The sequence below is a fragment of the Ursus americanus genome, chromosome 36 (genome assembly GCF_024610735.1).
Source record: "Ursus americanus isolate L20-20 chromosome 36, mUrsAme1.1.p, whole genome shotgun sequence".
In the NCBI taxonomy this organism is placed as follows: domain Eukaryota; kingdom Metazoa; phylum Chordata; class Mammalia; order Carnivora; family Ursidae; genus Ursus; species Ursus americanus.
In genome coordinates this window covers 7,730,794-7,758,684 of record NC_142162.1, presented here as the reverse complement: position 1 = coordinate 7,758,684, position 27,891 = coordinate 7,730,794, and the positions used below count along the sequence as shown (strand labels likewise).

At 40.2% G+C, this 27,891-nt stretch overlaps 1 protein-coding gene across 7 annotated transcripts in view; it reads left to right on the top strand.

Moving 5' to 3' along the window:
• Positions 1-27,891, top strand: part of MYO5A (myosin VA) — a 185,281-nt gene that overhangs the window by 142,075 nt on the left and 15,315 nt on the right. For 4 of the 7 annotated variants that reach the window (XM_045812043.2, XM_087859220.1, XM_087859221.1 and 1 more), the window contains 10 exons: positions 585-728; positions 996-1,049; positions 5,460-5,687; positions 10,373-10,473; positions 14,077-14,157; positions 15,943-16,141; positions 18,412-18,486; positions 19,731-19,824; positions 24,903-25,049; positions 27,100-27,254. In XM_045812043.2, the coding sequence (XP_045667999.1) occupies positions 585-728; positions 996-1,049; positions 5,460-5,687; positions 10,373-10,473; positions 14,077-14,157; positions 15,943-16,141; positions 18,412-18,486; positions 19,731-19,824; positions 24,903-25,049; positions 27,100-27,254 (1,278 nt within the window). The remainder of the gene's footprint in view (positions 1-584; positions 729-995; positions 1,050-5,459; positions 5,688-10,372; positions 10,474-14,076; positions 14,158-15,942; positions 16,142-18,411; positions 18,487-19,730; positions 19,825-24,902; positions 25,050-27,099; positions 27,255-27,891) is intronic. The other 3 variants (XM_045812047.2, XM_045812046.2, XM_087859219.1) reach the window with 3 other exon arrangements.

Here is a 27,891-nt window from a genome sequence, read left to right as displayed (position 1 = left end):
ACTTGTGTATTTCACTTAATACTTTTATCTAGGACATATTTATCCATTCATGTATATCTATTTCATTTTTTAACAGCTACAAAATATTTTAGTTTGATTATACTGTAATTTAAGTAACTCTTCTATTGAGTAACATTTGGGTTTTTTTTCAGTTTTTTACAATTATAAAAATGCTGCAGTGAACATCTTTTTCCATATATTCTTGTGTACTTATGTAAGAATTTTTGTAGGATAATTCTTAAACGTATGTCGTTAGGTTAAAAGGTATTCATATTTAAATTTTAATAAATACAGCTTACTTGCCCTTTTAAAAGGCCTACTTATACTTCCACCAGTATTGCTACTGCCACTTGGCATTATTGATCTTTCCAGTCTTTGCCAGTCTGACAGGGGAGAAGTAGTGCCTTGCTGTTGTTTAATTTGCATATCTACTCATTAGCTAGGGTGGACATGTCATTCTTTGGCCGTTTGTTTCTATTTCTTCTGTAAGCTTGCCTGTTTTTCTCTTGGCCTGTTCATTATTTCTGCATTGGCTCGTGCATATTCTGGATCATCTTGACCATCTTTTGATTTCTGGGGTTTAGGAGCCAAGTGAGAAGAAGGTGCCCCTGGACATGTCATTGTTCCTCAAGCTCCAGAAGCGGGTCACAGAGCTAGAGCAGGAGAAGCAGGTGATGCAGGATGAGCTGGACCGCAAGGAGGAGCAGGTGCTCCGCAGTAAGGCAAAGGTACGTGCGGCTACCCCAGGGCCGCGCTAACTGAGCGCTGAGCCTGCGACTAGCTCCGCAAGCTCTTCTTTAATGCAAACTCAGCCCACAAGTGCTTTATCTAAGCAGCATTGGTTCACCTAGTCAGGGCTGAACTCTCCTCACTGTTTACTGCAGAGTAAGAAATATTCTGGGTAAAAATATGGTGATTAAAGTATAACTACTTATTTATAACTTTATAAATACTATAAACTTTATAACTTATTTGTAACTTTACATTTTCCCTAGGAAGAAGAAAGACCACAGATTAGAGGTGCAGAACTGGAATATGAGTCACTCAAGGTAATGGGGAGTTTCCGCCCAAGGCTTCGAATATCTTGTTTTGGCAAACGACCTGTTCAGAGTTTCTCTTTTTCTCAGAGAACATCCTTAAGGGCGCCTGAGGTTCTAGCTGTACCCTTATTCAGGCATTACTTCTAGCCTCATGTTGTTTCTTTTCGTAGATTCCATGTCATATAAGCTGGAGTTCAGTCTAAGCAGAGACAGGAGCAGTAGCTGCCATTTGAGGCTATGGAAAGTAGTGAAGGACATTGATTCTCGCGTCAGGTGGCCTGGGTTCAAATGCTAGATCTGCCATCATATGGCTGTGTGCAAGTTATGTATCTTTTCTGTGCCCTAGTTTTCTCATCTCTAAAATGGGGATAATGATACTTTTTATCGTATAGGACTGTCATGAGGGTTATATAAAGTAATCCATGTAGACTGCTTAGAATAGTGCCCAGAATGTAGTAAGTACCCAGCAAATGTTGGCTGCTATCATTATCCTCATCCTTTTTAAATGCCTGTACTTTACATATCAACTCTAATTCTTACAATAATTCTGCAAGTAAGTATTTTCATTTTACAGATGAGGAAATTGAGGTTAAGAGATACAAGTAACTTCCCTAAGATCACCCCACTAGAAACTGACAGGAACAGGATTTGAATATATCTTTGGCTCCAAAATCTGTGCTCTGATGACCAAACCCCACCGAAAGTATGTACTTATAGAGAAAGATAGCTAGGTATTAGTTTGCTAGGTATTAGAATAGAAATGTGTTCCAACTTACTTTTATTTTTTATTTATTTTATTTTTTTTTAAAGATTTTATTTATTTATTCAACAGAGATAGAGACAGCCAGCGAGAGAGGGAACACAAGCAGGGGGAGTGGGAGAGGAAGAAGCAGGCTCATAGAGGAGGAGCCTGATGTGGGGCTCGATCCCACAATGCCGGGATCACGCCCCGAGCCGAAGGCAGACGCTTAACCGCTGTGCCACCCAGGCGCCCCCCAACTTACTTTTTTAGAAACTGTTGGGAGGAGGAAGATGAAGGTAGAGAATTGTCACTTTTATGGTTGAAGGCAATGTCTATCTAACAGGTACTGTGTGTCCCAGAGCAGCTGAACATGGGAAGGGCTCTGATTAGGAAGGAACAGGAGTTCCCAAAATACAAAGCATCTTGGGTAACCCAAGAGTCAAGGTATAAAACAAACAAGAGCCCATTCCTTGCTACAGAGTAGGTTGTGGGTGCCTGGCTGGCTCAGTTGGTAAAGCATGTGACTCTTGATCTTAGGGTCATAAGTTCAAGCCCCACGGCGGGCGTAGAGTTTATTTTAAAAAATAAATTAATTAAATAAATAGAAATAAAGTCAGGGTAGGTTGTTCTCCACTAGGCTCCTTCCTTTGCTTTCCAGAATCAGAACCTTTTGAGCCCTGTGAAGTTTGAGCTATCAGGCTATCAGCTATGAAGACACCCTCAGCTTTAAAAGTTGTCTAGGCTATTAATTAAATTATTAGTCTTAAATTTGTCTTTCTCAGACATTTTCTGCTTGTGTTTATTTTTTGCTGTTTTCTCCTTTTGCAAACTGTAGTCTAGAATAGCTAGAAAACTATAGTGAGTTTTATGATTATAACCAAAGCTAAGAGTTAGAAAAGCCACAAAATAGCATAAGGAAACTCATTATTTTAAAGCTTTTACGTCTATTTGAGAGTTCCTGGGGTCTTCCTAAATGGTCATGAGGACTTTTGTATTATTTTTTTTCAGTAATATTACTTCAAGTCTAGTCTGATATATTGTTTCCTGATAGTGTGATGTGGAACGTCATTTACGTTAATAGGACCCTGTTCTCTGTGGTTTTGCCACTTCCCGTGGTCCAGTACTGCTAATTGCAGCTTCCTCTTGAGGCCGTGTGGCATTGGTGTAGAGAATGCCTGTCCTCCACCCTGCCCAACCCACGGTTCCTTTCACAACCCCTTCCCTGAAGATAGTTTGGACTCTTCCACTGACATTCAGTAAACACTTGACTAATAATACCTCATATTTACTTTAGTTTTTCCTACACCTTATCTTATTTAATCATTGTCACAACTTCTGAAGTAAGTTATTTCCTTTTTAAAGATGTTGAAGCTGAGGCTGAGAACAGTGAAGAGATTATCATCAGGTGGTAGAGTCTGATCTTGAATCCAGGTCTCCAGACAGAAGGAAACCTTCTAAGCGCCCTAGGTTCCTATCATCATTTGTTTGGAAGTTAACTTTTACCAAAAAAAAAGTACTATTTTAAAATACCCTAAAGAACCCTTTTACCCTTTCTGAATTATAACATGAATAAATCTATTGCTCCTTCAATGAAAGTACTACTTGGGTAGTGTTTATGTTTGCGGAGAAAGAAAAGGGTGGCAGCAAAGGGTCATCTCTATTATTCTGACTCTCTGTTGCCTTTTGTACCCTTCGTCTGGAGGACCAACTCATGCTATGGGTCATACAAGACAAGGATCAGATGGGATGGGATGGCACAGGCCAACGGAATGGGAGTAGGACTGTCATCTCCAGCTCTTTTCCATCTGCCTGCCTCACACAAAAATGGACAAATAGTCCATAGTCTCTCATGCTTCATTCCCCCTTCTGATTACCCCCCCCTTTCTTTATCCCTTTCTTCCCCTACCGATCTTCCTAGTTCTTATGTTCCATAGATGAGAGAAATCATATGATAATTGTCTTTTTCTGCTTGACTTATTTCACTTAGCATTATCTCCTCCAGTGAGAAACAAACTGAGGGCTTCAGAGGGGAGGGGGGTGGGGGAATGGGATAGGCTGGTGATGGGTAGTAAGGAGGGCACGTATTGCGTGGTGCACTGGGTGTTACACGCAACTAATGAATCATCGAACTTTACATCAGAAACCAGGGATGTACTGTATGGTGACTAACATAATATAATAAAAAAACATTAAAATTATTTAAAAATGGACAAATAAAGACATTCTTTGTAGTATATTAAAAAATGAAGTCCAGATTTAAAAAAAAAAAAAAAGGGGAAAAAAAAAAGGAAGTCCAAATCACAAAGTTCCCAAGTATTAGCTCAGTATTTCTCAAAATGTGGTCTCTGGGCCGGCATCAACATCACCTGGTAACTTATTGGAAATGCACATTTGTGGGCCTCATACCAGGCCTTTTGAATCAGAGGCTCTGGGGGTTGGACCATGCAATCTGCCGTCCAGCTGATCCTGATGCCCTTGAAGGGAAACACTGCATCGGAGGTTCGTGTCCGAGTAAAGACATTCATGTTTTCTGTTGCAGAAATGAGCAATACAAATCTGATTACTAGTTAGTGGAAGACTGGGGATAGGAAGGATCATTCATTTTCACGTAAGAATAGATTAATCCGTGAAAGAAAGGGTTATATATTCTTATACTAGTAAAAGAAGACTATAAATAGTTTTACCGTAAACTGTGGCGAGGTCTGATATGGTGCTCTAAACCCAAAGTGACTTCTCTGGAAGAAACAATAAAATATTTTATCTTTTATACGTAGAAGTGTCTCTTCCACTATCATAAGGCCTTGTGTAATGTGCTAAACAAGGCAGCGTGGTGCTTTCAAATGCCTGTCTGCTTTACTGTTTGCCAGCCAGTAATCTGAGACATTTGTATTTTGGTGTCAGAACTCTGCTCTGGGTTCCCATCGCCACTGTTTGCGCAGAGTGTGCAGAGGGCAGTGCTAACTGGTGACAGGAGGGTGGCTGGTAGTATGTGAAAGTATGGAAGGGGCAGAGGATGAGCATGGCCATCCGGATGGCACAAGGAGCCCATCCTTTCCTCCCACCTCCCAAGAAGACTTCTGCCAGCAACTTCACCAGCCTGGCAGACACATGTCAAAGTAATTTGAAAAATACACTGTTTGTTGTCATCAAAACACTAAATGGAATGTTATTAGTTTGAATGGTATGGTAATTTTTTGATTCAAAGTTAAAAGTCTTAAGATCTCAATGGTCTTTCCATTCCATTCTACAAAGGAAATAGAATAAGGGTTCTGCTCATCTGAACCATTCATTGGAAATCACCTGACCAGCTGAACCCTCGTACTTGCCCTTATATTTACCTGCAAACAAGACCTGGGCTTCTGAGGCCTGGGCTAAACTTGCCCCTTGGGACTCTGCAATCTCTCCAGGCCTGTGAACACACCCTAAGCAGGTCTAGAATAAATGTGACTCTGGAATTTGGGTTGATGAAGCAAACTACTATTCACCTTGCTCAACTCCACTCGATGTCAGCTTTCTTAATTTGCAGAACAGAGTTCCCAGTAGAGCCTGGGAAGCCATTCACTAGGGTAGCTCTGACGATCTTTTCCAGCAGAACTCTACCGTCTTGGGGGAACATGAGTATTCCAGTGTAAAGTTGAGGATAACGGCAGTGAACTACTCTTTGTCTCTTCATACAGCGTCAAGAGCTGGAATCAGAAAACAAAAAACTGAAAAATGAGCTAAATGAGCTGCGCAAGGCCCTTAGTGAGAAAAGTGCCCCAGAGGTGACCGCCCCAGGTGCACCAGCCTACCGTGTCCTCATGGAGCAGCTGACCTCTGTGAGTGAGGAGCTTGACGTCCGCAAGGAGGAAGTCCTCATCTTGAGGTCTCAGCTGGTGAGCCAGAAGGAGGCTATCCAACCCAAGGTAAACACCAGCACGTGACTGAAGTGGGTGTCTGGGGATTGACCTCTTTCTTTCTATCCTTTCCCTTCAATTTATAACGAAGCAAACACAAGCATTTTTAGTCTAATTAGCATTTAGTCTAAAGGATATTGTCATTTTTTAAAAAATCTCAATGTTGCTTTAACACTGTTGCAAATACCAATTAAAGTGAGCAAAAGAGGGGCGCCTGGGTGGCACAGCGGTTGAGCGTCTGACTTCGGCTCAGGGCGTGATCCCGACGTTATGGGATCGAGCCCCACATCAGGCTCCTCCGCTATGAGCCTGCTTCTTCCTCTCCCACTCCCCCTGCTTGTGTTCCTTCTCTCGCTGGCTGTCTCTCTCTCCGTCAAATAAATAAATAAAATCTTAAAAAAAAAAATAAGTAAATAAATAAATAAAGTGAGCAAAAGATAAATGAAATCCCAAATGATCTTCCATGTGTCATTTCTCACTCATAAGCAAAGGGCTTTTAAAATTAATCTTTAAGTAGTAATCTGGCCATGAAAAATTTTCATCGAAAGTAAAATTCGGTGCTCCTGGCCAGCTCAATCAGAAGAGCATATGACTCTTGATCTCAGGCTCATGAGTTCAAGCCCCACGCTGGGTGTGCAGATTACTTAAATGAATAAATCAAATACATAAACTTTAAAAAAAATAAAATTCTGTTAAGTACAAATATCCACAAATTGTCTTGCTGTGGGAAGGCATTAAATATGACTTTAAAATTACTTGTTGAAAATAGCCCATTTAACTGGAGAGATAACGTATAAAAAGGTTAGAAATGAGATCAGTGAGTAGAAGTTCCATGGAGGTGATTTCTGCTCACTTCAGGGAGTTCTGTCTAGTAGGGGGAGCTGTCCCAACTGGGGATGGGCTGTGTGTGGTGATTCAACAGAAGGAACTCCTGCCAGAAGGTAGAGATGGCTCTCCAAAATCCTTCCTGCCCTCAGGCAGTTTGAGACCCAACACTGTCATGTGTTGGTTAAAAATGGGCCTTTTTGTCATTTGCCATCTTAAAACCTGGCCTGTGTCCCTGCCCATGTTCATGCAGCAAAGTGTTACCAAGAATTAGACAATCAAGTATTCCAGCTGCATAACATACCATATAAAAAATGACTATGATATGTAATGAACTGGAAGATCTGAGAGTACTTCTCTTAGAAATGGTAGTTCTGCATGTGGTTAAAATACTGAAACTGTCATGTAACATTTGGATTTAAGAATGGCAACTCATATCTGAGATCAACACTGATCCAGAAAATATCAAATTCTGAGAACAAGATATTTGTGACTAATCTTAGGAGGGAAAAACATCCCAGGAATAAGTGGAGTTATATAAAGAAATGGGCTTTCTTATTTTAATACAAATCACAAACCCATTCAGTCCGAAATGAGAAGATTCTGAAAGGGGAATCTCTCCTTTGGCCTGGCCCTGTAGGCTCTCCTTCCCCAAGGCTGTCTCCTTCCCCAAGGCTGTCTCTGTTTGGTTCCCATGACTACCACTGTGGTTGGGCCTTGAGATAGAAGACTCTGTCTGCATACTGGCTGGAGCAGAGTCCAAAATCACAATTCCTTTCTCTGGTTCCCTTGTGACAAAGTGGTATTCTCACAAGAAACTTGAGTTAAGGGAAAGGAAAAGAAAAATGAACCAAGGGGCATTAAAACAATCTAGCTAACAGAGCACATAGTTCTGGTGTCACATGCTCTCACGCCCATAGCTCACAGCAGCTCTCTAGCCCCTAAAATGGGCTGGACCTGTCTCACCAATGCCCCTGCTCTCCAACTCTCAGCCTACACATGGCAGCAGCTTGATATTTGCTAAGAAAAAGTCCATGACACTGATGGAGACCTTTCAAACCCATGGCTGTCTGTCCCATTCAGTTTCCAGTCCAAGAGACTCATCATTTCACAACTGCTTTGCAGGGCAATAGTGACTGACACCCAGTGAGTGAGTAGGTGATAATCCAGGCCAGTCAATCTAGTTCATCCGCTCTGCATTTGCGTATTCTAGAAGACTTCACTTGGACAAATGACCTCTTATCAGAGCTTTACTGTAATTCTCACAGACCTAGGATAAGAATTTCACCCATATGCTTTAACAGGAGGGTCATTTTCTCACATACTCACAAATTAGAAAAACCAAAACAGATCAAAAAGAATTTCAAGCACTTGTTCCTGAAAATTAAGAATTATCACATAAATATATATATTAATGTCTGCCTTATGCCAGTTCCATGAATACTAATTTTTGGGCTTTTACAGTAGCTTTTCTCTGTTGTGATGGGGCTCGTTGGTGGGATTTATTTATGGAACTAAGGGTTTATTGTTTTCTCCATTTTTTTTTTTTTGTGCTTGCTGACTTGTGATTTTCAGGATGACAAGGTAATAATAATTTTTTTTTAATTTTAGCAAATACTTCTGTCTAATTCTAAATTTTAGTTTATAAGTATTCCCCCAGTATATGCAATCGATGCTTCTGGCCACCAGTTCTATATGGATATTTACAAATTAATTTCCTATTTGAGCCCTGTCTGTGTCAGTGGAAAAATAATGGACGTAGTAGGCTCCAGTCTGGATCACAGGGAGGTCTCCATGACTTCTAATTCATAGTCAGTTCTCCAGCTCACTATAGGAGTTATGGTGGGCCATCACAAGCACGGGGGCCCGGGATGGGAGTCCCTTAACTTGGAGCACACCCAAAAGCACAGGCTGTCCCACACTCTTGTCTAATAGCTGTGGGTTTGTTGACCAAGGGTGAGAAGGAGGCTCAGGAGTAAAGCACACCCTTCCTGGGAAGGGTAGGATTTTCCTAGGTGGTGCAACCCTTTCTAAACTTCTCGTCACTGGCATGGGGGAGACAAACCTTGAGCAGTGAGTTAGGAATTTCCTAACGCTGGTGGTCCAAGTCTGATGCCATGCCCCAGCCACCACTTATTGGCGAAGGTAGGCCAGATGAGGGAAGGACTGGCTGCTTACTATCAGGAAAGCAGCCGATCAAGAAGCTTACCTTTCCATTAGATTAGTTAATAGGATCAAGTTACCTAATTTACTAAAAGTTCAAAAGTACATCATGTAGAAAAAAAAAAAACAGTACATCATGTAGGTCTTCGGATACCAGAGAATACATACAGCATTATTTAATATAGGGATTGGGTCTTGGAGAGTTACTACTTAAAAGTTAAAAATCTGAGTACAGCCCTTTGTAGAATAGAAAAATTTTCTGTCTTTCAGGGAAAGAGAAAAAAAAATTCTATGAAATATATGCTAAAATATGTATAAATCATAGCTAAAGAAATGTTCTATGTGGTGTTTATGGGAAAGATATTTAAAATTCAGTAACAGAAGCTCTTGTTAATAGCTCTTATCAGATTATATTTGATCTTCTCTGAGGATCCATTTATAAGCTCACAAAAAGCTTTAGGAGAAAAGTGAGATTTTTTTAAAAGTAAGTTTCTTATCAAGCACTGGTCTTGAACTTACTCAGAACTGGTCTCTAAGGTCATGTTTTTAGAAGTGTATTCTGTTAAGTCCACTTCATTGTGAGACCTGGCTTTGGAGCAAACATTGACTGACAGATCAGACATATACTATTTAGACAAATAGAACGGGCCCTTGGGTTCTAAAATGTATTATTCGCTAGAGGCTACAGAGCAGCGGTTCTTAGTCTGTTCTTGCCCTGGTTTAGGAGAGACAGAGAGTAGCTGAGTAGAAGCAAGACTTGGAAATTACATTGGTTGTCAGACAGATTAGACCAAAAAGGAAAAATAAAAAAAGGAAGTAAAAATGTTAGCAGAAAAGTGCTTTTTATACCAAATCATTAGTAATGCTGACCTGCCAGAAATGTGTTTCAAAAACTTATGTACCATGCTATAATGTAACAGAGGGAAAGAGTTGAATAACAGCAGATGGTAGATACTTACAAGGAGCTAAATCCTTCCCATTTATATATATCTAAATATGTGAGAAAAAACTTCTAATTTTGCTAAAGCATATCATCTACCTTTTTTGTACTGAGTTTTTAATGGAAAAAATGAGCTTTATGTCAAACTTTACAGTGTTTTACTGGGGCATTTGTTTTAGATGGTACGTAGTAGAAAGAGTAGCTTTTGTTCTTTGTTCATTCAATAATTGCTTGGTGTTTTTACCTGGTTATTGTTCTAATGCTTTATGTATACTTGGAAATATCTATATTTTTATGTACAAAGTATATATACATATATATAAATGTGTGTATATATATATATATATATATACACCCTTTGAAGTATATATATTATAACATAACATTAGAGCAATTATCAGGCAAGGACACCAAGGGGAGCTACTTAATGGAATATATATATATATATATATTCCGTTTCACATAATGTAAAACACACGTTGGCCGCCAGTGATTTTATTTACAGGACAGTGGTACTCTTGAATCTCACCATCCTTATAGTAGTGCAGTAGGGATTTTCAAGAGAGGAACTGAAGGTGCCTCTTTCTCTTAACTGCCTATGCCTGACCCCCATCTGTAGTTGCACAGGACTGGGCTGGTGCTCTGGTGGGACAGAGGTGTGGTGGAATGCATAAACCCCCTATTCTGGAGGAAAGAAAAATGTTGTCTGTGGCCCAGAGTTTTTGAGTTGACTGTTAATGTAAAAATATGTCGTTTTCCTCTTCAGAACACAATGACAGATTCCACAATACTTTTGGAAGATGTACAAAAAATGAAAGATAAAGGTGAAATAGCCCAAGCATACATTGGTTTGAAAGAAACGAACAGGTAAGTCCGTTCTCTTTTTATTCATTTTAGTTTAATCATAATCATGTATATCTTTAGTCTTCAAGCCAGCCTCTTATGCAGTAAGTCAAAGTGTTTATGTATTGCTTTATTAGACATCAACTGACCTTCAGAGGGAATTCAACGTTTCCAATATATTCCCAGTTAAAATCTCATTTTTAATAAGGTAGCATTATTGAGGAGAGGTGTCAGGGGGGATGTTCTTTACATCAAGTGATTATATTTCTGTATATTTTGGGTCCTCTGCCTTGAGAAGAAAACCAGTTGCTCACTGTTGGACTGTCTGGGGGTAGTCACTTTCATTTTTTGTTCAGGATGGTTGGTTATTTGTGAATCCCACTTTGTAGGGACAACTTTAGCTTTCAGTAATGAAGTGTAGTGTGGAAAGCGGTAATGAAGTATCTGCCATCACTTCACTCTTGGCCATATCATTCTACAAGGCTCCCATGACTTCTAGGATGGGATATATTGACCTGATATTTAAGGTCAAGTATTTGTCACACTTCCTAAGACGTTCTGACAAAATCCTAACCCTAGTTTTATCCTATTTACTGTAAACACAAGTGAAGTTACAGATGGCACTTAGCTCAGTCGCTGTGCACTTAAGAGCTTTGTTTTGGACGGGCTGACTGAGGGTGCAGGATTTGCACAGCCACTAAATGATGGAACTTTATTGAAGACCTTCCCTGTAGCTGCGATTATCACCAAGTGAAGACTCATGTCTGGAATTCCTTCAGCCTTCCTGTCACTCCCACTTCCCAACCGAGCCTCTGTGCCTTTGGACTCTGAACTTACAGGCTACATGCTTAAGAAAACATGGCCAGTGATGATCCCAGAGAAAGACAGTTCTGGGGATTTGTGTCGTTAGTGGGCAGTCTAAGTCTCCTGACGTGTGGTATCGGGATTGGTGTGCAGAAATACTTCACAAACTAAAGAATATTGCCATGCAACATGTAAGGTCCTTATTATCTTGTTTCATGGGTGAGAATGGAGAATGCTTAAAAAGTATTTGATTAAACTTAAATTTTAATTTATGACATAAATTATAAGCATATCTTCTATCTAAGAGGGTGTTAGTGTAGAAAGAGCTATGCTACCCCTGTCCATCCATCCACTCCACTCTTCAATCACCAGGTCTGTATCACATGCCTGTTTCATGCCCAGCCCTATGTCACACACTGGGAATATAGCAGTAAGGAAGGTAAACGCGCAGAGTTGGTAGGCTGTTGGGGAGACAACCGAGACAATTTGGACTTCGCTCCAATGACAGTCAAAGTTGTTGAAATGTTTTAAGCAGGAGAATGATATGATATTGAAATTTTAGAAAGCAAGCCCTGGCTTTTATGTTAGAGAATAGATTATAATAGAACAAGGTCAAAAGCATAAAGACCAGTTAGGAAGGTATTGCTGTAATTGAATGACTGATTACAGTGACTTGACTTGGTTGGTGGCAGTTGAGATGGAGAGAAATGGGACACTTTGAAAGATACATAAGATGAGATCAGTAAGCCTTGTGGCTTGGGTGTGTGGGTGAGGGCTAGAGAATCATAGAGGGTGGCTCTCAAGTGTCTGCTGTGAATATTTGGTTGGATGTAGTAATGCCGTTTCATGATCCTGGGTCTGTGATATGGGGAAGCGCAGAATGGAGATGATCAGTAGATTTATAAATAACGCATTTAAGGAGCTAAGAAGACATCCAAGGAGAGAAATCCATTAGGCAGTTGCATATCTAGATCTGGAATAGGAGCAGGATGTGGGCTGAGATATAGATTTTGAAGTCATCAGTGTACAATAATACAACTGAGACCATAAAAACAGATCAGCTCTCCAAGGGGAGATGGTGAATGGAAGAGCATTCTCTGGAATGTGCTTTCTGTACACATCATATCAACAAAAGTCTAGTAGGAAGACTAAAAACCTGGGCTCTGGAGTCAGGTAGCCTTGGGCTCTCCAGCTTGCCAGTGTGTGGCCTCTAAGGTATCTTATTTCTAAGCCTCAGTGTCTTGAGTCTGCAGTGTGGCAAATGACACACAATGGGTTACTAGGAGAACTAAATGAAAACGTGTGGAAGGAGGTAGAACAGTGTCTGATGGCAGATACTCAAAAATATTTTTATATTATTTTATATTATATTTTATATTATTTTATATAATATAATTATATATATTATATATAAAATATATTTTATAATATTTTATATTATTTTATATTATACCCCAGGTAAAAGGAACATGTAATCAACTCTGTCATTATTATTCACTATACATACTTTGTGTTTGGTTTTTTTTTAAGAGAGAGCACGCACAAGCAAGTGAGAACGAGTGGAGTAGAGGGAAGGGGCAGAGGGAGAGAGAGAATCTTAAGCAGGCTCCATGCCCAGCACAGAGCGTGGAGCCTGATACGATGCTCGATCTCGTGACCCTGAGATCATGACCTCAGCTGAAATCAAGAGTCAGGCGCTCAACTGACTGAGCCACCCAGGTGCCCCTATACATACTTTTAATAAAATGTGTCACACGTTTAATATTAAAGCAGGGGCACCTGGGTGGCTCAGTTGGTTAAATATCTGCCTTTGGCTCAGGTCGTCATTCCAGGGTCCTGGGATCGAGCCTGGTTTCAGGCTCCCTGCTCTGTGGGGAGCCTGCTTCTGCCCCTCCCCTCGCTCGTGCTCTCTCTCTCTAGCATGTTCTCTCTCCTTCAAATAAATAATCTTTAAAAATATAATATTATAGAAGCAGTTTCCCCAGATCTTAACATTAATTTTTGATGCAAAAGATCTTTTTTTTTTTTATTATGGTATGTTAGTCACCATACTGTACATCATTAGTTTTTGATGTAGTGTTCCATGATTCATTGTTTGCATAGAACACCCAGTATTCCGTGCAATACGTGCCCTCCTTAATACCCATCACTGGGCTAGCGCATCCCCCACCCCCCTCCCCTCTAAAGCCCTCTGTTTGTTTCCCAGAGTCCATAGTCTCTCGTGGTTCATTTCAGTTGTGTCATAAAAGCTGAGAACTTTGGACATATTCTTAATTATAAGTTACTCCTATAAGAATTTCTTAAGATAATTTTAAAAATAAGAAAGCAGCTTTTATGAAGTGAAAACAAGTTTCTATTCTGAAGACTTAAAACTTAATTTTGACATGGATTGTGAAGATTGCCACAGGAAGACAATAACTGAAGTTTTCATCCTATATGTGTGTGACTGTCATGGTTGATCTTGGTCTCTAATATAATGTGTGACGTATAAGATTACTCTGCTAGCTGCATAAAATGTCAGAAACAGAACCTCTTTCTCACCTTTTCAGTCATTTCCTATTCTGCAGAAAAAGTAGCTCTAGCTCCTTGATTATTGTTTTACTTTCTACTCATTGACATGTGATGTTACATGTTACCCATTCTTAAAAAAAGTAACCGAAAGTAATTTTTGTGATAATGTCTTAAAGCCATCTGTAATTAATAAAAACAGTCTTACTGATTTAATGAAATATTGGAATATCGTGTGCTGCTCTTGACCATCGTCATCTCATGACCATCCTGTATCCCTTTGTGTTTTGCATCGTTGTTCCTTTTGCATGGAAGAGCACCCGCTATGGATTGCCATGAGTTGAATGAGGATGGAGAGCTGTGGCTGGTTTATGAAGGGTTAAAACAAGCCAACAGGTTATATTTGTCTCCTCAAAATGGAATGTTACTAATTTGTTGTATTTCTTACTAACAGTGGCCTTCTGACTTTAACTTCTTTGTTTCTTATGCATTAATTGTCTTCCTGGGTGAATGTCAGTAGAACTTAGAACATTCAGCCAAACACCTTCTTAAAAACTTTCTCCAGTAAGGGATGCAATTAGAGCTGAAATGGATCGATAGTGAATATAAGAGTTGTTGCCCATGAGTGAAGGCTCTTCCCTTCACACACTAACATTTCTGAGTGTCTCACTAGGAGTTGGAAACAAAACAAAACAAAATCTTTCAACTAGAGCCCACACTAAGGTGGGAGAGATTAATGCCTATTACTCAGTGGTTTCTTGTTTGGAATAGTGACCAATCTAAAGGATATGAGCACCTGTGGCCGTGAGACTGCGTTCTCATCCATAGTACCGTGCTGCCTGACAGCAGTGTTGAGTGCCTAATTTGGCAGTCTACGTGATGATTGTGAAATTCAGATGTGTGAAACCACAAATCAAGAGGGTCTCCTGCATTGCTACAGTTCAAAATACCCGAACTCAACATGTTAAATGTGTTTAGGGGAAAGCAAATAAAATTGGACCAGCAACAGCTTTCTAACACAGACACTCATCTGCTCTCAGGATATTTGTATCTTTAAAATCTCATAAAAATACCACGTTAGTGATTAAATTTTAAAAATACTTAACTCTTTGTTCCAGGGGCTCCTGCTTATTCTGCTTTGTTTGTTCTAATCACAAGCCGTTGTCGTTAACTTTGTGGTGTTACTGGTTCACATTTTATAATCGCTAAAATATTTTTAGTCTGCTGTTAACCGTTTGCTTGCAATGGCGCCAGTAACTTTTGCCCAGCAGTTGATAACAAAGGGGATTAGGACAAAAGAACCGGCTTTCCCTTCTTCATGTTAGTTAATTCCTAACCATAACTTTGTTTTGTGTTCAGAAAGGGGGTGAATATAGAAGTGGGGGTGCATGGTGATTCTCACGGCCGGGGCCCTGGTTTGCTTACAGGCACAGCTGACCTGTGTGCTTGCTCGGAGAAGTCATAACCACTTTGTCCGTCCTATTAACATCTGTGTTCCAAAACCACATCGTGTTAGGATTCTGTTATTGATGTGGAAGCTTATGGGGGAGAGAAAAGATGACAAATTGAATATACTTGTATGTGAAATTTCAGAACAATCTGTGTGGATTTGGGTAAATCTGTATATATTTCAGAGTCACACTCCAGCCTTTCTGTCCTTCAGAGATAAGAGTAGAAAGTAGAAATGGGCCCCTGGTCATATCCTCTGCCTGAAATTAGTAACACTGAAATTCTTAAAGGCATATTTAATTAGATAGGGAGTTTGTAATCTTGCCCTCTACAGTGCAGAGTTGTTCTGTGGCAAAGGCCCTGTCTTTGCCAACTTAAATGCTAGTTTGTAAACGTTATAAGCCAGATTAAAGGTATGTCATTTAATTGATTATTCTAGTCATCACTTCTTATGAGCTTTTCAAAAGAGCTCAAACTTTCCTATCTCCTAGGGCCTTTGAGAGTGTTATATTCGTAGCATGGTCCACAATCCAGAAAGAGTTGTGAGAGCGCTTCACTTCTTTGCATTGCTGGCCCCTGTTGGAGCTTCTTGACTTTAATGAAGTCTGAAGTTGCACAAACAGTAAAAATTCCCCACTGTTCCTGCCCTTGCGAGTGAGCATAAGGCCTCACACCCAGCAAGCAGAGACTCGGGTGTCACCGCCCTTTCCCACCTTTGTGGCTTCTCCTCAGGCTCCTGGAATCCCAGCTGCAGTCCCAGAAGAGGAGCCACGAGAACGAGGCGGAAGCCCTTCGCGGGGAGATCCAGAGCCTGAAGGAGGAGAACAACCGGCAGCAGCAGCTGCTGGCCCAGAACCTGCAGCTGCCCCCAGAGGCCCGCATCGAGGCCAGCCTGCAGCACGAGATCACCAGGCTGACCAACGAAAACTTGGTAAGGAGAGGTGCCAGGTCTGCACATCCCCAGTGGGCAGTGCCTGCCCTGCACAACCGTCCTCGTTTCTTTTTGATCAAACGTATCTGTCTGGGCTGGGAGGAACTTGCTGCCCTACACTTGATCCCCTTTTTCTCTAGCAGAGACAGAGTAAGGAGGATGTGACCATGTGGGTAGAAATGAAAGGTTGTGTTTTGACAGAAGGCTCTGGCACATCGAGGAGGGCCTGGGAGTTACCCCCCGACTCTGCTGGGCTTTTGATATCCTTGAGAACTCAGGGGACCTGCTTCCTCCACTCCAGCTACAGATTCTCTGCCATTTCAAGGAGGTGTGTTACATGATTGTCACAACAGAGGCTAGGGACAAGCTTTGTTGACCTTTGGTCCCTTCGGCCGTTCCTGCCTCCATCTCCAGCAGGCAGGCAAGGCTTGGAGTTGTGGTCAGGGAAGGCGGTTGGCAGAACCGAGCCGGGGCTTTTGCTTGACGTTGGCTAGGGCTCCCAGGTCAGGGTGGAGGGACGTCAGGATTTAAGTTTATACATTTTTGATTCTAATAGAAGTGCAACGAATGTGGAGATTTTTTCCCCTTGCCAGATTCTGAATGCTGGCACAGAGTCCAAGTTATTTCTTATTCCTTTTTTTCTTTCTTCCTTTTACAGGAAATATTTTTTTAAGTATTTGTCATGAAATAACTTTTTTTTACAGATTTATAAATCTACTTAAGTTTGATAAATATCTTTATTAAATTAAAAGTCATTGAAAAGTAATAATTCCACATTCCTATATAAAAGCTGTATTTTTAGTGTTAGCCTGGTTTTGAGAAAAGCTGTTTAGAACTGGTAGTGATTTGTCTTTTTTTTTTTAATTCAGGGTTTTAATGACCTCTAATAAAATAGTTTGGATTTTCTCTGAAGATTTAACAGTCTGAATTATTATAGTTTTCTAGTGTCATCTATTCAACTGCCTTTTGTATTAATTACATGCAAAACCCAAAAGTTTTCTTTTCACTGTCCGTCCCCCTGAAGGCAGCTTGCTACGTAGGGCTCCACTGTGGAAATGGGAGAAGCATGTGAGGGCAAGTGTTGGACTCTTTCCAGAGTGACTGAAATATCACTAATTTGTGGGGGAAAATGTTTTGAATCATGAAATGTTTTTGAAATGTCATTTTATTACTCTCAAGTATATTATTGCTTAAATAAAACTAACAGTGCTTTAATGTCTAAGAATTGATAAATATACTGAATTATAACAATTGATCAGTGTATAAATTCTGTACTTATAAATGATTGTTTTAAAATACAAGGCAAAACTGAAATCGAGATGCTTCTGGATGGCAAATTCCCAATTGTTTCACTAAGTCGATTAATCGTTTCTTTTGCAACCTTGTCTGCAGTATTAATTTTCTTGGCAGTTTTTCATAGCTAATGCCAAAGTAAATTAAGCTCTCAAATTCTATGGGGTAGAGTCTAGTTAATGAGTTTCTCTGAGTTTTAGAAAACCCTCTGCAGGTCAGCTGCTTCCCCGTACCTCACCGACTAATTCTGGAGAATGGTTTCAAACTTAAGTATAGGGAATAATGCACTTTTCAAAACCATTATATAGTTTCTCAATCTAAATTGTGCATTTCTTTAGGAAACACTTGAGCAGAATAGTAAAGCCCAACGAACCCATGCTTAGCGTTCTTGGAAACTCTACCCTGCACAGGCCGTTTACCCACCTACTTCCCAACACGAACACGAAGATGGCCTTTCCTCCTCTACCTGCAAACGTGCTCCACCGGCCTCCCGGGCTGCCTGGAGCGAAGGAAGCCGCACAGCTTCTCACCAGCCTTGCCACCTTCAGGCAAGAGTGCCAACGTTGCCATGCTTTTCACTTCCATTGTATTTGCCTTTCTCACCCTTGTCACTGCTGCTAGCTGCAGGAAAAAAAAAAAGTACAGCAGCTTGTGAGCAGGTCTGAGGAGCGAAATGCCAGCTTCATCTGAGGAATACAGGCCACTGCTCCGTTTAACCTGCTCAGTGATGGCGCCTGAGCCACAGCCCGTTGCCTCGGAGCACGTGAAAATACATGCCTATGTGTGTATCGATGTAAAATGAGAATCGTCTGTCCTGGAAAGATCCGAAGGCAAGGGCAGATGACAAATCGGCCTTTTGAGTACATATACTGTCGTTATTTGTGTTGTAAAACATTTTAAAATTGATTTTGCTGAGAGGTCACATTCCCCTCAGAGACACAGAGAAAAACAAATATCCGTTGTGCCTGTTTTTTCAGTATTTTGAGGAATTATATGCAGATGACCCTAAGAAGTATCAGTCCTATCGGATTTCACTTTACAAACGGATGATTGTATGTACACTCAGAGTGCATTTCTGTTGTCTCCTCGCTACTTGGAGCCTCTATTCCTGAAGAGCACACTGCTGCCCCCCCCTCAGGATTCTCTTCAAAAACTTTCACGAGACCTGTTTCTCCCCACAGCTGTCTTGTAGCCAGTGGTGTCACCTCTATCCGTGTCCTGCGTCCGTTGTCACGTTGGGTTTGTTATTAACACTAGGCTTACAGTGTGATGGAAGCAAAATGTGATCTGAAAGATAAAGTAAAATCCGAGAAGCACAACTGAACACTTTGAAATGTTAGCACCTGTTCCCTTTGGATCAATGGTCTAGTAGCCAAATCTGTGCTGTCTGAACTGGAAAGTGGATGAGTACTTGTGTTTGTAAACGCTTTCCTTCACCACAACCTGAATAACAGCCACGCACAGATAGCACTGACTGACTTCTCTCCCAAGCTTCCGGTCTGCTGTTACCCACTTTCTTCTTAGTTATTGAACTCTTAACGTTGCCTGTGATTTGAGAATTCGTGATTCAATAGCCAGTCATCACAGACTTTTTTTTTTTACCCTCTCCCCTTGAATGTACTGTGTTTTATTCTTTTTTTGCGTATATATATATAGCATTTGGAATTGCCCTTTTTTCTCTATAAGCAAAATTCTATCACCTGTAAAATTTTACGGGTGTGTTACACCGCCCGCCACTTTGACGTAGGTCAGCAGATGACTCTTTATCCTTTCTCTGTGGTTATTTTTTCGAGTTACCTTTTAATTCCCCAAACTTCTTAAGTTATAGGACTAACGTCAGCATCTCCAAAGGGTGGGTCTCGCACACGGGTGTCAGTCAGAAGCCTCGACCTCAGTTCAACCATACTTCCCGCAGAACTTTTCTGAGCATCTATCAAAATTTATTTTGCCTCTTTTCCCTTGAGAGAAAACATTCCACTGAAAAAGCAGTACATTTTACGAGCATTTAATTGCTTTACCCACATGGGGTCTACTGGAAAAGACTCCCCAGTGAGCCTGCGATCCATCACGCTGTAAAGGATTTACTGCAGTGTGTATTTTAATATTTGGCTTTTATCGTAGCTGCGTTTCCATGCCTGCCAGTTTTAGCCAGGTGGTGGCTCCACCAGCGAGCTTTTCTGGAGCTTTTATGTAAAACTAACGGTGTCGTGCCTGTGATTCTGTGTCTGCTTTCCCTCTGTGCATTTTAGAAGGCCCATTTTGATCTTTCTATTATATTTCTCACTTTAATCTTTAGGATTTGATGGAACAACTTGAAAAACAAGATAAGACTGTTCGGAAACTGAAAAAACAACTGAAAGTATTTGCCAAAAAAATCGGTGAACTAGAAGGTATTTCCACATGTTTTTATAACAGTTGCCGAATCTTGATTTTGTTTTGCTATACCAGTGGTCTAACAGGTTTGCATGTGAATGTTATGATAACAAAAATGACTGCCAGCAAACCTGACCTCTGTGGAGTGGAAATTTCCATTGCGAAGCAGGGAAAAATGTTCTTTGCGAAGACAGAGAATTCACTAAATAAGTATCTAATGACTATCTTCTGTGTGCTAGACACTGTGCTTGGCAGTATAACATAGAGGTTAAACACATGGATTTTGGAGCCAAGCTTCTTGGCTTCAACTCCCAGCTCTTCTAGTAGTCATCTGATATTGGGCAAGTTATTGAACCTCTCTATGTCTGTTTCCCCACTTGTTAAATGGGAATGATCAAAGTTAAATGGTGTCTACCTGACAGTTTGTAAGGACGAAATGAAGTAATGTGTGTAATGTATTTAGTGTATTTCCTGACACATAGTAAATGCTATATACAACTTTATTATTATTGTTACAGTTAGTATTAGTGATACTATGATGAGTAAGGCAAAGTCTGTGTCCTCAAAGAATCTAATGGAGAAAAAAAAGAAGTAAGAAGAAATGAATTATGATTATAAAGAAATAAGATTTTTAACATTTCATGATTCATATATGATGTGGGAAAACACCTTGAAAAAACAATCAAATATCAATTGTTATTAAATACAAATGAATCTTGTCTTTTGGATTAGTGTGTTTTTTCCTTCACTAAGTATTTACCTAGGTGCCAGGCGTATAGCAGAGAATGGAGATGACGCCAGCTTGTAAGCTTATTCCAACAGCGTTCTTATTGTTCAAGAGACTTAGAGATCCCCTTTGGAATTGCCCCAAACCTGTGCTGTTTTGACCAAAAATGATACTGTGCAGTCTGACTACCCAGCTTTTCTCTCAGTGTCACTCAGCGTAGTTTGGAATGTTCAGAAGAGTCTACCATTTTTAACTCCGTGTGGTTTTCATTCTTCCAACCTTCCAAGGTCTGTCATAACTGTCCTTTCTGTTTGGTCTTCCTACTTCTCTTGGTCAAGTCCTGCTCATCCTTTGGGACCAGAGTCATATGTCACATTCTCAAAAGCAGCCTCTCCTGATCACTCAGGCAGGCTTGATGGCTCTGGCCTCTGTGTACCACAATGGTTCACATTTTTTGTGGTTTTCACTGTCATATTTTTAGCAATTTTTCTGTTTGAATCACTGACTTCCTCAATGGACATGAGCTTCCTGAGCATAGGAACCACCTCTTATTTCCCCTTGTTTTCCCAGCACTAGTAACACCTAGCACAGTGTCTGATCTGTGATAATCATTTCTTAAATGTTTGTTGAATGAATAAGTAAGTTCCAAAAATATGTAGAATGGCAACATAGATGCTTACTTTGAAGACGATAGTACTCTCGTAGACGTACAAATGCCGAAATATTTGTTTAGAAATCAGACAGGTTACTTTGCAGTCATAATTTATTTATAACCCTTTAGCATTACATGACTCATATATTACACTAAAATTTTGAACCTCCAAATCACACACACAGACTATAATGTCTATCAACAAAACTGTAAAAAAAAATCTTTATTCGGAGAACCTTTCTGCACTTAACTCTGCTTTAATTATATCAGGAGATGATAATTAAACCACAGAATGCCTGAAAGAACTGATTTTAAGGATATTAATTAGTAGATTATTATTTTTTAACATCTAATGATTTCTTTGCAATACATTAGTGAAATTTGGTAAGTAGCAAGCCACCTATTAAGTTTTTACTCAGCTTTCTTTAATATGTATATTTTAATTGAGATAGGTTATGATATTTCAAGATGTCAGCCATTTTAAGCCATTATCAATCAGAAATCAGTCTCATCAGTTAAACTATCTTGTCGGCTATAAGGAGCATTTGAGAAAGCCCTTCATAGATTAAACAAAAAGACACCGTATTCTTAAGAAAAGTTACATTTCAAATTAAATGATGTAGATCTAAAGAATAAAATGAAATAGATGTATGTTCTTGGGCTCATGCTGAGTCCTCTTCCCCGAAGTTAGAGAGTAAAGGTAACAAGCTCTCCTAAACACTCTCTCTTCCTGTTTCCGTATCCTCCATTATACAGAAAATACAGGGAACTTTCTACAACAAAACACCTTTTAAAAGCCAAAAGTTTTCTTATATCTTTCTCTAAGTACAATATACTTACATTCTTCTGGTTTAAAATAGCAACATTCTTCCCTCCTCCTCTGGGCTACCCTTAATTAAGGAGACTTTTTTTAGAAGCCAACGAAGCCTTTTTTTAAAACGCCAACATACATCATTTTTAGCAGAAATTATAAAGCACAATGGAGAGTGTTTCAAAATTTGATCTGCTTTGTGCTATATTTCAACCCAGGAGTGGGTGTTGCATCTCAACTTTCATAGAGTCAGGGAATTTAGACCTAGGAGAATTCTAGAAATCAGTTAATTATTTCATGGGAATAAAAAACGGAGGCCCAGAAACCATCAGGGACTGCCAAAGTCTCAGCCAGGGAGTAGCCCAACTGTAACTAAAGCCCACACGCCTTCAGGGACCACTGACTTCTCTCCTTTGTGTCATAGTTTCCAGAGTAACCTCTTGACTTACAGGAATTTATTCGACTGTTTCTGTTAAGCCTGGAATCAAGATCTTTCTGGTTCCAAAGTGAGGAAAATTAAATTTTTAAAAAATTGTCCGATTTCCTTTCCTTTTCCAGGACAAAAAGGTTCAGGAATATTTCCCCCTCAAGCATAAAGAATCCAGAAAATGAAAATAGGGATTGCTTCAGGTCATTCTAGAAGAAAGCCTGTTTTAAATAGAACCTTGCACCAAATGACTCCCAAGGCCTATGAGTCTTTGAAAACTGGAATGTGGTCCTGGCTTCTTTCTTTCAGACCTTTTAGTTTCCTGATCCTGCATACATAAAGGTTGACATTGTATTTTAATAAGTAGATGACTTGCTACATAAATCAAGGTCGTGTTGAGCTGACATCCATATTTCATCTATGGATTTTTGTAAAGACATCTCTGAGGAGAATTCAGAGGCAGAGAGAAAATGTTAATGGAAGTATGGCAAATTTTGTCTCTGACATTTTTGTATTGAGCCAAAAATATCTTGGTTAGAGGTTTTGCAAAAAGAAAGTGAAGCTTTCTTTTAAAACATAAAATCTCTTAGTAAAAATATTTACCATATTTCATTAATTTACCATATTTCATTAATTCTGAGGTACTCAAATTTTTGCATTTTAACATCTCAATTTAGGTTGCGTCTTTCAAAAACTGTCGATGGGTTGCAGTTTAATTGGCAGTGTTTTTCTTCTTTAGTGTTATGTAAAATAATAGTATATCTCATCATCACTGGATGAAATCAGTAGGCTTAACACATTCTCTTGGGTTTTGATAGGGTCCAAATACGTACCTTTATTGATAAACATACTATGTTGACTCTGTTTCCTCCCAGTTTCCCCTCTCGGAATCGTTTCCGTGGCTCAGAGCGACTAGTCCCACGGATGGCAGGGATTTTACTCTTTCATACTTTACCAGCAGCATGTCCAGAAGCCGCGGAGGCCACCGTGGGCTGATTCTGAGACCACCCCCCACCCCGTGCTGTTGTGTTTAAACTGACTCCAGAAGTCATCTGTGTAAAACTAAATGGCCTGAATCTCCTATCTCCTGTATAGAGACGTACATTTTACCAGGCACACGAAGCAGTAGACGCCACAGCCCTGACTTGTCCAGTCACGATATGGTCACTCTTTAGATATCATAGTGTTGATGGATGGTGGTGATTTTCCGCGCTGATAATCCTGGCGTGTGATGCTGCGGCCTGAGGTGGACGGGGTGTCACTAGGCTGGCTCTCGGCCACATAAGCAAGAACACTGGCAGGTATTCTCCGTGATAACCTTGTCCTGTGGAACTGGCTTCCCAGAACTAACACAGGAAGTCGCCCAGAGTGACAGCAAGTGCTACTCATACCTTGGAGAATCGGCAACGTTGAACATTCTCATGCTTCTGATCTGCACTGTGTTTGTTTGACAACAGATTCAACTCAGTCTCTCCCCAAATAGATTTCTTCACTGCCCCCTCCCTGCAGATGAACGAATAAAAAACCCTGCTTATTAGCATGTATTTCCACAAACACCATCATAACTCTGTGTTCCCCTACCTTCCCTTGCATTTCCCATTTACTTCTCAATTTTGCGATGAAATTGGAGACCCTTTTCTTTTAATCCTTAGCATAACCCTTCTCTAGCACTTCCCATTAACACTAGTGACCGGTCTTAACATCTGAAAGGGTCATTAACCCGTGGTTGTATTTTAATGGTTATAACTTCATGGTAAGACTTCTAGCACTTGACGAAGAACAAACAAGTAAAAAAACAGAATAATATTTAGGAAATCATATTAAATAGAAGTGTTTGCTCTTGATTTCTTTGGGAATGAAGGGTAGCAGAAGAAAGCTAGGTCTTTGCCTTATGAGGCTTTTGTGAAAGACGAGAACAGTGCACGTCGACTAGTGCAAAGAAATACCATTCTGCCAGCTGTCCTGATGTGGTTTCAGCAGAGTGCAGTGATGCATGTCAAGTCCATGTTCTTTTTCTTTGATGACTGGATTCGTAGAGCTCAACGTGGGGGAGAATCTTTGATACTCTTGCTGCCTCTTTGTAGAAGTTTTTTTTTCCTTCTGTGACTTAAAGTCTAAACATCTTTAACAATTATGATGCTACTGATAAGTTAACCAAGAAGTTAAGCCATTTACTTTGGAGACATTTAATCTTACTACAAAGTAAACTTTATTACAAAAAAAAATGTTTTTCAGTCAAGTAAGGTTCTTTGATGTTGATGATAGCCAAGCATTAGTGGCTGTTGAAGTGACATTACCATAGAATTTTGCCATCTAGCCACCTCATTTTAGCAGAAAAGAGTATTTAAAGAGAAAATAATTAAGTGGCAAATATGGCAAGTTTCTGGTGTTATAGAGTTCATTTAAAATTGCTGGAATGTGGAACCCTTGTATCTTTTCTGCCTGGAAAATATCTTCTTCTTTTTGTTTCTCATCCAGTTGGCCAGATGGAGAACATATCCCCAGGACAGATCATTGATGAACCCATCCGTCCAGTCAACATTCCAAGGAAAGAAAAGGATTTCCAAGGAATGCTGGAATACAAGAAGGAGGATGAGCAAAAGCTCGTTAAGAACCTGATTCTGGGCAAGTATTTTCTGCGTTGGATAGAAGGTCTTTCTGGTACATGAATATTCAACCCTGGTTAATTGCATCATCACCGCAGACTGCATTATCCTGCTGGAGTAGCGTCCTGACCAGTCATGCCTCATCAGTCAAACTGCAGGGAGACTTGCCTAGGATCCACCTGTAAGGATCCTTTGGGGCCAGGCCTTCTTAGCTCTGGCTACAGATTAGAACATCTGGAGAAGCTTCTGAGAAGTATTCATGCGTGGTCCCTACCACAGACTCATTACGTTAGAATCTCTGGAGGGAAGAGCCCGGCCACATCAAATATGTTTTTTTCAGTCTTTCAGAGGATTCTGAACTGTAGCCAAAGTTGAACACCACTGTTCTGGGCCATTTAACTACCTGAGTTTCATTTTTTTCCTTGCTTCCTTTCACAACTACATATGTTAAGAGCAACACTTTGGTAATAGGGAAGAAACAAAAGAATTAAGGGAAAGATTCCAGCCGTGGAAGGAGAGGACAGATGAAATGACATGGAAGAAGTATTTTAGAGAAGCGTCAGGTCAAGATGGGGTGTAAACCCATTGGTTCTGCAAGAAGACTCTTTTAGGGAGGGTGGGAAATGAGTTGGGAGTGCACACAGCCTGAAAGTTGTGAACTAAAGAAGGGAAAAACCTCTCTTTTCAGCTTTTGCATAGCATTGCTCCTGGCAGGTGTGGGCTGACAGCAATGTGATTGGCAGTTACACCTGATTTAATGTTCCTGGGGTTCGTGGCGTTAAGCTGAGTACTATATATAGGTGCGGAGGCACTTAAGTTTCAACATGATCTGCATTTTGCAAGAATGTTAAGAAGCCAGTGGTTTTTAAGCATAGAATTAACAAACATTCATCAATTCAATAAACATTTAGTGAGCTCCTACCAAATGCTAAGCATTTTCTATGTACTGGGTAATGAATAAAGTAAATTATAATCCCTATTCTCATAGATCTCACATTGGGCGGTTGAGGGGAATAGAGAAAAAAATATACATATAATGGGGTAAAAGGGTCAAGAGTAAAGGCAAGTGTACTGGTTTATATAAAGTTGTCAGGAAAGTTCTCTTTCATAAGGTGATCTTTGGACAGAGATCAAAGGAAGTAAGGAAGCAAACCATACTGACACCTGAGGAAAGAACATTTCAGGCAGAAAATAGTAAGTACGTAGGCCCGGGGTGGGAGCATGCCTGACATGTTCAACCAACAGCAAGGAGACTCCTGCCGAGTTAAATTAGATAAATGTCTTCTTGCAATTAGGCTGAGAGGGAGGAATGTTACTAGAGCACAGAGAGCTAGGGAAGGGGAACAGGGCCACATCACACAGACCACAGTGAAGATTTTTGATTTCGTAAATGACGGAGAAGAGAAGCTACTTGGAAAATTTTTAGAACAAGAGTGGCATCTGTGTATAGAATTACTCTGGTCATTGTGTGAAGAAGGTGCTACTGGGGAGCAAGGGATGAATCAGGCAGACTCGTCTGGCAGCCATCACCACTGTCCAGGGGAAGATGAGGGTGGCCTATTGTAGGGTAGCTAGTAGAGTAAGGACGTTTCTGGATGTGCTCTATAGGTAGAGCCGACAGGATTTATTGTTGGATTAGATGTGTGGCGCGAGAAAACAAAGGCGTCAAAGATACTGACAAAGCTTATAACTGAGAAACCGGAGGCCTGGAACGGCCTATTTACTGAGATGGGGACGACTCCTAGAAGGAGGGAATCAGGGGTTTCATTCAGGATGGACTCAGTTGGCGAGGTTAAGCAGAGGTATCAGGAAGGCAGTTGATACATGAAACTGGAGTTCAAGGGAGAAGTCAGGGCAAGAGATATGAATTTGGGAGTTCTAAGATTCACATGTCCTCACCCTTAACAATTTCTCCATTTGATGAGCTATTAAAATATGCTTTTTAAATATGACCTATTAACCCTGAATGATTGAATTCTTTCATGAGAACGTGCCTTTATATCTCTCAAAGCATTCCTCATGAAGACTTTCTGTGTTATGTAAGATGATTTTTCCTCATTTCCTTCCAGAACTGAAGCCCCGTGGTGTGGCGGTTAATTTGATTCCAGGGTTACCAGCATATATCCTGTTTATGTGTGTTCGCCATGCTGACTACCTGAATGATGATCAGAAAGTGAGGTCGTTGCTCACATCAACAATTAACAGCATCAAGAAAGTATTAAAGGTCAGTTCATGTTCAGCAAAAGTGTCGTAGTGAACATTAATGATGCCAGAATCTGCTCTGAGGTCTTTTCCTTCCTTCGATTGGGACTAAGTTGCCAGATACGAACACTTTCCAGTCTTCACGATAACTTCCACTCTAGGAAACAGTCTTTCTTGCAACATTTCCAAATGCCTTCTTGTACAGTGGGGCTCCGGTTGAACAGTAATCAAAATTAATTTGATATAATTGCATTAAATTGCAGAGTAAAATAAGTTTCTTCGTAAACAGAGATAGTCTGTTTTGAGATCTTACAAGTAAATTAAAAATATTTAGCGTGGTCCATATACATAGGGAAAATGATGTTCCGGTTAAAAGGTATTAAAGAAGTTCAGTATGACATGGGCCGTTCATAAAGACGTCTGATCAAACATTAACATTTTTCTCCCAACTTTTCTTCCTGTTATTCTCCAACTCACCCCATAATTTTCCTTGTTACCTGAAATGCCTGGTTCCATGTGAGAAGCAACACACAGATACTAAGCAGAGAGGAAAGACTCAGAAAAGGCGGCAGAATTATGTAATAGAGCAGAAAGCCCCGCATAACTCAGTAATCACTGAGTCACCTTGCGTAATCCTCCTCTTGCCTCTCTAGAAAAAC